An 11,858-nucleotide genomic window follows, 5' to 3' on the forward strand; every position below is an offset into this window, starting at 1 on the left:
TCCCTAAATGCAGGGGAAAGAAAAATAAAAAGCACAGTAACCACCACCTACATTTTTATGCTTGCGTACTTCTCCCTCGGTACGTTAGGAAAAAAAAAAACATCCTGGAAAAAAAAAATAATCTTGCACACATGCACACACACAGAGGGTCACAAAAGCTATAAAAGAGATACTTAACACAGGTTCCTGAGCAGATGACAGGCCATTACTTTCGCCTTTAGGTAGTTATGATGATCTGATGTCTCTTTTATGACATCTCCCATTTTTTTAATTAAAATCTACAATGTCTTTAACAAGCAATTCTTCCATCAATCTTTGATGTGTTTTACTTATAAAGCAACGACAGTTCAGTTCAGTCTCCTTAAAGTTCCAGAGAAGCCATTTTCCACTCACTTGCTTTGAAAGCCTTTAAAACAACTTGATGTAGAACAGCAGCAGGGGGTTAATAAAAGCCAAGGCTTAGTAACAATCTTCAGATTTTTCTCCCAAGACTTTCTCACAGGCCCTCCTCACAAAGATCCTCAAGGCTTTTCATCCTCTCCTTTCTCCCCCTCCCCCCCACCCCCCTCAATCAGTTCAAAGTGACAGATGCAACTAGCTTCGGGTTTTGCTATTTTCTTAATTTCACTTTTACCCCTCAATTTTGGTACTCAACTGAAATGTAATTCCCATAGCGGTGGTCATCTCCTCATATCTTCCCGCTGGGAAAAAATAATACGCAGAAAGATTCAAAAAGTAACTTGGAAACATCTTCTAACCTGTCATCTATTCTGAAGACTGCACTGGTACAGAGAAATGTACCTGTTGGTTAAAAATCATACACAACTGTCATTCAATTAATTGAATTAGTTAGTGATTAATTGATTAGTGATTCCTATACAGTTCTATGTTTTACTGCAGTATTTCTGAAACCTTCATAACAGCAGTGACCCTGTAAACAGTTTAAATCTTGGAATATAAACTAAAGAACTATGCAAGCCAACTGCAAATAATCTTCAACCACTCTTCAAAAAGGGAATTGCCCATAAGAAATGATTAAGTTCTTCACTTTTAGTTTCATGCAAATGTAGAAATCAAAGTTTTATGGAAAACAGAACTATTAGGATAGCACTTATGCTGCTTGGAATCAGTAAAGCATACCTTTTTATCTATGTTTTGCTGTGCTCTCCACCATTTTCTTTCTTTATTATCATGGCAACTTGCAGTACAATCTTTGTTGATCACTAATATTGTGGAACTTCTGGAACTCCAGAGCTCTACAGACTCTTCAATTGCTGTACCAAAGTGATGCCACTATGATCAAAATACCACGCATGGCATTTCTACAACATGAACAGCTACTTCATGAAGCAGGGATATGGGACATACCCGTTCATCCAAGATACTAGTTACAATCCCTTGTTCTTTTAAAAACCAGAGCTGCAGTCACAATACACGTGGCTAGGAGCAAACAGGGACTGAAGGAGGCCAGATACATGTCTCCTTATCTTGAGGACAGGGGCAGCACATGCGAGAGATTTAAGGTCAGGAAAGACAGATGGTTGGCATTCCCATTACAGCGAATTCACCTCTTGTCCTTACACCATTGAGCTCTGCGTTTTCCCATTCGTGACTTGCACAGGTTGTATTTCAACTTAGTTTTAGCAAGCTCGTATCTGTAAAACAAACTGGGAGAATACACTGTGGAACAAACTTCTAAATGTCTGAGAATAAATCTTATTGATACTTTCTCAGAGCAACGTCAGCAATCATACTTTCTACATCCCCCCCTTCTGCTAAAGCAATACCCTACTGAAATGTTAACGCGAGATTTTTTAATGAGATTTTAAAATTAAAACAAAAAACTTAAAAAAAAAAAACCAAAAACACAGAAAAAATTCTGTCACTGAACTGACATACAGTCCTATCAGTAAACACACAAAAAGTCTCTGTTGGCTGAGAAAATTATATCATAAATATTGGAAAAGGATCCATCAAGAATATAAACTAAATAAGTCTGAGAAGTATAGAAACAATATCCTAAGGAACAGGAACAGTTATGTTTAATTTTCTACAAGCATACAATCACTTTACAGAATTGAAAAAATGTAATGCTGGAAGGACCTCACAAGATCCTTAGTACAACTCTCTTCTAACGGTGGCAGGATCAAACATATGTTATGTGAGTGCTATATAATACGTGCCAGATAGAGAATATGCATCTGAGCGTTATCCAGGCAGAGCCTCCATTCAGGCTGTTCTATCATTCAAACTTTTCTACCATTTGTGCAATTTTAGGTTTAAAATAAATACTTGCAATATTATGTATGTAACAGCACTCTAAGACTGTATGCTAGAAGCGCGTGACCTAGAGTTTGTCATGAACGCTACCGTGGAATAACCATTTAATTAAAATTACCATTATCATTACTTCTTTCTGTATTACTTTTCAAGTATTAATGCTTACTTCTCCAGGAGGGCAAGCTTCCCTCCCCCCCCCCCATTTTCTATTTTCAGAGAAAGAACATCTCTCACCTTTAGGAGTTTAGCCTCATTTCCCTATAATGTATTCATCACCGCTCAGCACATCTGTCCCAGCAAATCCCATTTCCTGTTCTATTCATGAGGCTCAGCAACCTGGAGCTTTAGTGATTGCCGCCACACTTTTCCCATGGCCTTCTCACCTCTCACCCCCCCACGCACCCCGCTCCCATTGTTTATCATCTGTTCTCCCCTGCTGCAAACTGCTGTCAGATGTTCACTTATCCCTAATCTTACTCGCTGCCTTTGATATTCTTTCTAATCCAACAACCTGTCAACTGGGGCATCAGCCCATGTCCAGACCAGCTGCTCTGTCACAGGCCCATAAGATTCCCTCTCAGCTCCAAGAGGTATTTAAAGGATTTTGACACAGCAACCGCAATGTGAAACAAATAATTAATGCTGTTTTGATCAGTGAGCAGGGCTTTAGTGTGACATGAGCTGACCGCTAAGAAAAACTAAGCTTTGCCTTGTTTAAACTTCAGTAAACTTTAGTGTTACTGTATTAACAAGATTTTGATCAATGTCTCAAGGACAGTACCAAAAAGCTAAGTTCTTTACCTTCTTTTAGTTAAAAATGATGAAGAATAATTAATCTGAATGCAAGTCAAAGGGGCAGTTAGCTTGATATGCCTGCTGTGTAAAACATGCTTATTTATGCAACATCAACTTGTGTGGAGTTTTCAAAGCACGGGAGATAACCTTTTATGAGTTACAGCTGAATATACAAATGCATTTTAAAATGGGCAACAGTTGAGGTAAAATTGTTATTTAAAATACACTTGTATTTTCAGGAATATAATAAAGTATAGTTTCATGCCATACAGACCATCAAAACCAGACATTTTAAAGAATATTCCCATTTACAGAAAATGTCTAATTTCCATAACAGTGAGATTTGCTGTAAACACTTAAAATGTTACAATGTTTATCTGCTTTAAAACATACCAAATACACATAATGCCATAGCTGAAATTATGATTCAGATGACAGATTTTTTTTATACTGGGAAAAAGAAGTTTCTGCTTTTTAAGCAAACATATGTATTTTGATCCAAAATGAAAAACAAATAAAACACTTAGTTCTTGAAGAACATGAACACTATTTTATTTCTCAGATGTAACTGCAATTACTACAAAAGAGATGGTACCAAACAAGTCAAAAAACCCCTAGTTTATACCCTGCAGTAGCTGTATTTCACACACACACAAAAATATAATAAAATCTCAGTGATGGATTTTGTAACATGGTTCCTTCACTTAGAACTAAACCACTTTCATTCTTAGGGCTTGTCTATACCAGGACATCAAGAAAATGAATCTGAAATAAGTACCTTGATGAACTTGAATTCTACTAGTTAAACCCCTGTGTGGACACAGTCATTCAGTTTAGTTTACTGCTCCCTTAGGGCATGCACTGGAAAGTTAACATGGATTAAGGTAGGGTAAGAATTCAAAGTGCAATCGTACTTTGAAAATGGTTTAACGTAAACAGAATGAGTCTCTTTGTTGTAGAATGAGACATGGAATTAATCAGGCAAGTCCTGTGTAGACAAGCCCTTGCAGATGAAGCTACTGGAGTGGTATTGTCAAAGCCAATGGTTTTCAACCTCTTCATCTGCAGACCTGGAAACATCTTCCAGTGAAGCTGCAGACTTTGGTAGCACATTAAAATCTGCTGATAATTGATCTGCTTTTCTTAGTTGACTCATGCGGATGACCTACAAGTAATCCAATGGCCCTCAATGAGATATGTGCCAGACCTGGAAAATACTGGTTTAAGCTAACTACGATTTACCTACCTCCTCTTATTACTCAGTCTTAACTTCATAGCTATTGCACAGTAACCCAAGTAGTCTAGCTATTGATGACATAAAACGAGATTTTAATGTTCATTTATGCAAGTGTAGAGACAGTTCAGCCCTGTGCAAGGATGCTACAAAAGATGCTCGACACAGCCTTATCCTTTCCAATAAGCAACATTTGCGGTTGTAAGTTTGTTAAATCATAGTAGGACTGACCTAAAAATGTGAAGCTTTGTCACTGCCAACTACTTTTCATGTATTTACTTCAAAGAACCCTACATTCACTTGTCAAAGCATGCTGGATAAAGAAATTAAGACTAATACAAAATAATATTCACTGACACAAAAAAAAGTACTAGTGTTCTTTTCAACTACTACTCTTACTAATTCTTCTCATTTCCCCCTTTAGTAATTCATAATTGTCTCCTACGAAAATAACTTGTACACATTTCCAGAGTTGAATTCAAAATATACGGCAGAGCCAGAAGCAGATACACCCAGATTCCTTCATTTCTTTTCTTAAATCTGTGCTCTAGCTGCAAAGAATGCTGTTTCTCTCAAAGGAAATTATGTTCCCTTGGTATTTAACTCCCTGATGCTGTTTTTGCAAAAACTTCACTTCTCTTTTCTTTCACCCATATAAAAGAATTATACTACACTTCAATCATAATTCCTGGTTAAAACTGGAGCATTCAGATCAAAAATCTGTCTCATCCAGGATCCTACCTCTAACAGAAGCCAAGATGCCTAAGGAAGAATATATTGTTAAAATACTCTCAGCCTCCTGCAATTTGCAGCTCTGAGACTTCCTGAGCTAGAAGCGGTATGTTTGCATTTAAGATTAATACTATATACTGACATAACTTCAGACTTGACAAGCTGAAGAAAATGAGACAAATTTTGCAGCGAAAATCGCATCTCCTTTTATTGCACTGCTGGTTTGAAAAAATGACTGCAAATAAATGTATTACTTGGTAGCATATTTCCTACTACTTTGAAGATTCAACAAGAGACCTACTTGTTTGAACAGGTAACTTAAAAATCTGTTTACTCCCTCAACAGCACCATTTTTAACTGTCAAAATAGAAAGAATGTTTTATGTTTATAAAAAAGCAGGCGGAAGTTCCAGAGAATATTTCAGGCAGCTGGACACATTCATTTTGTTATTATCACATTGAAAAAAAAAAATTCTGAATGTAAAATCAGATTGTTAATATTATTGTAACACGGCACCACTCTGCTTTTTTCACCTTCAAAGTTTTCATGACATTAATGATACAGGCCTCACTTCTCTCTCCAGGTATACATAGAATCAGGGGTTTAATCTTCATGACATCTCCAAGACAGTTAAATTGTTAAGGCACAGGAACAGAGTGCTCATGGTCACAAAAGAAAGCAAAGCAGCAAATCTAAGATTAGAAATAAGAAATTCCTTCTTCACTGATGAATTGCTCACTACTCCTGAAGTACATTTTCCGCCCATTACAAAGTTCAAGATGTGTTAAAATCTACAATAGCCTTGAAAATTACTGCAGAATGACTGTCAGAGATTGTAACGGAATTCCCTGAACATTGAATGTAAACATCATGCATTAAAAGGAAATCAAAGGGAGCATTTTTCATATTTTCATATTTAACTTTAAAATAATGATTCTAAACATTAAATTAATAGAGGAAGTGTGATGCTCAGGCACTGGACTACTCCGAAGTGTGGAAGGAATGTGAAGTTCACAAAAGAGCAAAAAGTTCCAATTTACCATTACTGACTGTATGGTTCAGTCGATATGCATGGAGTTTTTGAGGTTTATCCCACATCATTGAAATAGATGCCCATTCACCATTCCACAGATTCGAAATACAAACTCACTTACATACCTACTGGGAAAATTTCTGACAGTTGATATTAGTTTAGTAGCAAACTTCTAAAGTTCCTGGGTAGAATGCACATATATGTTTATATAACGCGAGGAAGCAGTGGCAAGAGCTCCCTTGCCAGAACAACCTTCAAAAACAAAGCTATAGGAGTCTGGGCTAGATCCGCAAAGGCTTTGATATGTGAGCTCTGGGCAAAAGTGTCTGAAACAGCTCAGGATATTATTCCCCCAGCTAGATGCTTCCTCGCAGCTGATGCTCTGCCTCTCCTTGAAGGATACTGTCCCCAGCACAGAGGTCACCGAAAAGAACATGCAAAGGCACTTCACTTAGCCCTGTGCAAAGCTCAGTAATTTAGCTTAAAGGTCTGATGGAGGTGGGTTAGAACTGGAACAGCGGAGTAAGAGCTGGAGCAAAACTACTTTCCTTTCTGCTGATTCTCAGAGGGTAATAACCACTAGCAAGGGATCAAAAAATTGCATGCAGTAACTTCTTAAATTACTGCAGCAAGATTCACCAGACCTCTCTGTCTGTCAAAGCCCTGTGTTAGGGTCCAACTCTAACATGCAGAACCAATGAAATCCCTGCTCGGGTGCTGATTAATAAGACTATGTTGAATCCAGATTCCCACTTGGATACTCAATGCTGCCCAAAATCCTAACAACTCTGATCAACTGTTATGAGTCTACTCCATGACTTAGTCTCAGCAGAATTCTTAAAGTTGGCATTTTTTTTGTCTAATATATAGGCCAGTGCCTGGCTAACATACACAAAAGAGAGCTGAAGATTTACACACAAATGTGTTTCCCAGCAGTGAGCACACTCTCCTGTGATGTGGGAAGCAATATTAATTGAAGCAAGATCCTGCAGCCTGACTCTACCACATCCCAGGGAAATGCCCTAGCCCTTGGGCATTGAGTTAATCTCTCATTAGCCATCCCTCTGGTCTCTTGAATAAATTATTTATGAAAAGCAGAAAAACTTCAATAGGAAAAAGTGAAAAGAGATTTGCCATGGAGTTCTGGTAAAGAAGCCAATTCTTCAGGAGGTGATATATGTTTGAAAAAAAAAAAAAAAGCCACTTTAGACAACAAATCAATTTGCACTTTGGGGGGCAAATTCAAACTAGCCAGATGCTATCAACCACATATATAGCTATAGCTATGACACCTAGATATGAGATAAATTAATTCTCTTTTTTTCAGTATCAAGCAGAACAAAAATAAGTAAACAGGATTCCTACTGACAAAATGAAGAGGCTATTCATCAGGGTATGTGAGGTACTTTGGCCATCTCTCACCCACATGCCACCCCGTTTAAAATAATGTGGCTTGCTTGACTGAGGGCCCCATCTTGAGGAACGGGTCAGCAGCTGAAAAACCCAAGTAGCAAGTGAGGTCCATTTTGAGGAGCCATTAGACGTCGATTTTCAACAGCACAGTTTTAAACTATACTCTACCCCTCCACATTGGCCCTAGCCAAATCTGCGTACAGCCTGCTGAATTCCATGACTCCTTTTACTGCACTTCCATTTCTACCTTTGCAAAGGCCTCTACAAAGGCCTCTACCTCTACAAAGACAGAACAAACAATTTTTAAAAAGTGGTTGGTACAGTGATTTGTCTGGAGAGCCAGGCTACTCCCCAAGACTTGGATGCCTAACACCAGACCGCCTCCATCCACATGGGTCAAAACCTAAAATTCTCTCAGAAGGGTGTACACTTTTATGCTTCATAAGAATATAAATAATAAATAGGCAGTGCTCATTACTTTTACCTAAAACAATATGGGTGGGCAGAGGAAGAGAAAGACCTCATAGAAAAAAAGATCTCATGACCCTCTCTACTAGAAGAGCAGATCCACCAGGGCACAAATTGCTGTAACTTCAGGAATTCCTAAGACTTATGACAATCCTTACTACAGTTAAATAGCCAGAAACCTACATTTTTTTCTTGTGACCTTTTGGAAGAATATTTCATTTTGTAACCAAATGCAAGAGGTCCAATCCAAAGGACAACTCAAGCTCTTGGAACAAGGGGAACTTAAGACTCACGCACAAACCTATAAACACACCGCTGGAGTTCTGTCTAACATGACAGTAACAGCCTGACTTGATTTTCAAGCACATACAACTCTTCCTCTGTGTGTCCACAACTCCTTGTCTGAACATCCAGATACCCAAGGAAAATACTCAGCTGGCCGAACACTAATCCGATCTTTGGGACTACAATTTTGAACCTGTTAAATGCCTCTGACGAACAGGTAGACAACCATCTCAGTCTTCTGGCTCCATTCTTGATCAAGTGTGACCACAATCTTAAAGAATCATAGAATCATAGACTGGTTAGAGTTGGAAGGGACCTTAAAGATCATCGAGTTCCAACCCCCCTGCCATGGGCAGAGACACCTCCCACTAGACCAGGTTGCTCAAAGCCCCATCCAGCCTGGCCTTGAACACCCCCAGGGATGGGGCATCCACAGCTTCGCTGGGCAACATCTTCCAGTGTCTCATCACCCCCACAGTAAATCTTCAGATGTGTAACCTGTATGGGCCTACAACAGTATTTCCTCAGCATTTTGTTTAGATTCCAGCCCCCTCCAGGATCCCTTTCTAATGTCTTGCGGATTCCTGGTGGTCTGCAAACCTGCTAGAGCAAGTGTAGTTCACAACTCAGTGGTGTGCAGGTGGAATGGATAAAACCAGACTTGCAGGGTAAACTGTGATATAAATCACCTTTATCTAAATTTGTGTTTAACTGTTGAAAACTTAACTGGTTTAGCCATAGTGATGGGATCCAAATTACCTCCACAGAAGTGTGCCATTTTTATGTGAAATGTCTTAGAATCAATGCTGTAACATACACATTAATGATGAAATGTCTACAAAACAATGCTGTAACGTGTTCATGAGTGCTTAGAAATAATCTTATAATCACATGTATGTAAAAATTCTTTCAATTTCCTGTTTGTACAGAAAAGCGGCAATTTTAATTTTACTCAAAGTACAAATTAGAAATCTTATTTCCTTTTTCCAACTAATGAATAAAAAATGTTGGACAAGGGGAAGATCTACTCAGCATAAAACCATTGAGATCAAGGGCTAGATTTCAGAAGTCATTTTCAGTTTTAGATGAGTGGTGGAATTTTCAAAAATTCTTAAGCAGATCAGGCACCTAACTCCCTTAGATTTAAGACACAACTGTTTAGGTATTTAATGGGGTTTTCAGGAGACCTAAATGCCTTTGAAACAATTAGTGAAATGACTACAAATATTTATCATTTCCTCTGGTTGGTTAGTAAGTCAGTTTTAAATGCAAAGTGTGTTTTTACTAAATGTAGGGCCTGTCTCCCTACGTTTAGGTCAGGTGCAGACTGTTGTGCACTCGTTGAGCTTATGCTCTCAGTAGGCTGGCTACAAGCCAGCTTCTCTACAGATGCCATATAAACTACATTTTCATGTTCATTTTAAGACAGTGCTGCAGCCAAGAGAAGCAATCTCTGCTATCAACCGGCCCCCAAACACTCTTTCCTAACTACCACATTACCACCTCCTGTCTGCCAGCATAAGCATTTGGAGACCTTGTTTAGGTTAAAACCAACTTATTTTTTTGGCCAGATCAGGTTTGACCTGGACCAGATCCCTTGATCCAGCTCACTGTGTTGCTGCACAAACACTTGTGCAAGGAGAAAAAGTAGAAAGACGTGCAAAAAGGGCAAGTCTACTTCTTTTGGGGGCAGTGCTGGCCTCTGTCAAATCACAGCACGTGACCAAGCACATCCTTATTTTTTCTTTACCACACTCATCACATTTAAGGCACTTGTATTCCATTAAATGTTATTTTGTAATACTGTTTTGTACATTTTAATTAAATCCCATTTTTCATGTAAATAGAGCATGACTCAGAAATGAAAATGAAATTAAGAAGTAAGACTTCTCACTTATAAACTAAGCCAGCAAAAATTCAGAACATGAAAGAATGTTCTTCGGGTTTTCTTCCGATACCTAAAAGTAAACACTTAATTCACTGTAAAGCTTTCAGCTGTTCACAAATCAAAATGTTTTACTTATCCCAACCAATGAGAAGAGCGCTTTCTTTAGGAAAATCATGCACAAAATGTATTTATAAAAGGAAAAAAAAATCAGTGCATATGCTTTCATGCAAGCTATCTGAAAATTGCCTTTCCTTTTCTGTATCTTACCTCACTGTTGGACTTAGACACACCTCCTCCATATACATCCCCTCTTCTGCCTTTCCAACTTATGTGTTCAGGAGCAAAGCAAAGAAGGAGTAAGAGAAGATGTGGTATGCAGCACGCATTTCTAGGGCTGTCAATTCTTCTGCATTTCCACTTCCACCCCTCTAAGCCGGGTAAAAGCTCACCCTGGACCGGCCAATGCTGCAGAAACAGGGGGGTTTTGTGCATGGCCTTGCTCGCAGAAAAGGAACAGGCAGCACTTTGTGCTGCGACTTTCCTTTTCACGCCACCGTTGGAGGTACCAGTTCTCAGGCATCCTGTGAAAGGTGACTCAATGTTGATACAAACAGGATAAGGAGAGGGCTTTCCTATCCCGCTTCCCACCTGCTGGTGCCCAGGCTGGCCTGGCGGAGCAGCGGTGGAACTGGCCCATGTAAGTCCAAACCTGCCACGCTGAGGGCTGGCCAGCAACAGCTCAGCACCAAAGCAAGGCCCAAATCAAGAGGTGGCCCGCTCAAATGTGAACCCGGAAAACCGAGGGGGTTAAGGAGGCTGCCCCAAACCCCGCTGAGGTAGTGGGCACCCGGCAGCACGGCGAGCCCACGGAGGAACCGGAGCTGTTGGCACACCACAAGGCAGTGTCCTCCACAGGTACAGGGTTTCAGGGCTACCATCACTAATGCGCCTCACGCCCCACCTTCCCCGCCGGCCAAGGCAGGCTGAGGCGGGCGGGCAAAAGCAGAGTAGCCGCCTGAGGGGCGGTTCCGGGCGGGGCGGGAGGGCGCCATGAGTCTGAGGCGCAGGCTCCTAGGGCGACACGGCCGGCGTCCCAAAATGGCGGAGGCGGGGGGGTGACAGGACACCGGAGCGGTCTGCGGGCCGGCCGGGCCTTCTCCTTCGGCCTCCAGCCCTTTCGCGGCACGACGAGGCGGGAGAAGCCCCGCCGCCCGGCCGCGACGGAGGGAAGGGGCGGGGGACAGGAGTGGAGGGCCCGGCCATGAGGGAAGGGGCTGGGCGGGCGCCAAGGGGCGAACCGCTGGCGCCACTCACCTGCCGGTAACTGAGGCGGAAGGGCCGCAGGTAGAGGGAGGAGGTGCAGGGTTTGAGCTCCAGCTCCTCGATGGTTTCCATCCCTGCTGGGGGCAGCGGCCGACAGGAGGTGGAGGAGGAGGAGGAGGAAGGGGAGAGGCGTGCGCAGCCGCTGGCGGCCGGGCCGAGGGCGGCGGTCAGGGCCCGGCCGGGCTCAGGCGAGCTGGGCAGGGCGCGGGGCGGCCCCCGGTGCAGGCAGAGCCCGCGGCGGTGCCCGCGGCCGGGCCCGGCCCCCGGTGCGGTGGGGAGGCCGGCAGTTCCCTCCCTTGCTGGTCGGCCCGCGGAGCGGTGACAGGAGGGGGCTCAGGCGCCCTCCTGCTCTCTTCCCTCGGAGAAGAGCCGAAATGCTGGAATTCAACCCCGAAAACGGGGACGCG

The 11,858-nt window shown here is 41.7% G+C and overlaps 1 protein-coding gene across 1 annotated transcript in view; it reads right to left on the minus strand.

Annotated features, from left to right (window-relative positions):
* NUDT14 (nudix hydrolase 14) overlaps nt 1-11,635 on the minus strand; it is a 60,717-nt gene extending 49,082 nt beyond the window's left edge. Inside the window, exon 1 of the mRNA XM_074149660.1 lies at nt 11,443-11,635. Coding sequence (XP_074005761.1) covers nt 11,443-11,523 — 81 coding nt within the window. The 5' untranslated portion in view covers nt 11,524-11,635. The remainder of the gene's footprint in view (nt 1-11,442) is intronic.
* Nucleotides 11,636-11,858: the final 223 nt, after the last annotated feature.

This window comes from Numenius arquata, chromosome 6 (genome assembly GCF_964106895.1).
Source record: "Numenius arquata chromosome 6, bNumArq3.hap1.1, whole genome shotgun sequence".
Taxonomy (NCBI): domain Eukaryota; kingdom Metazoa; phylum Chordata; class Aves; order Charadriiformes; family Scolopacidae; genus Numenius; species Numenius arquata.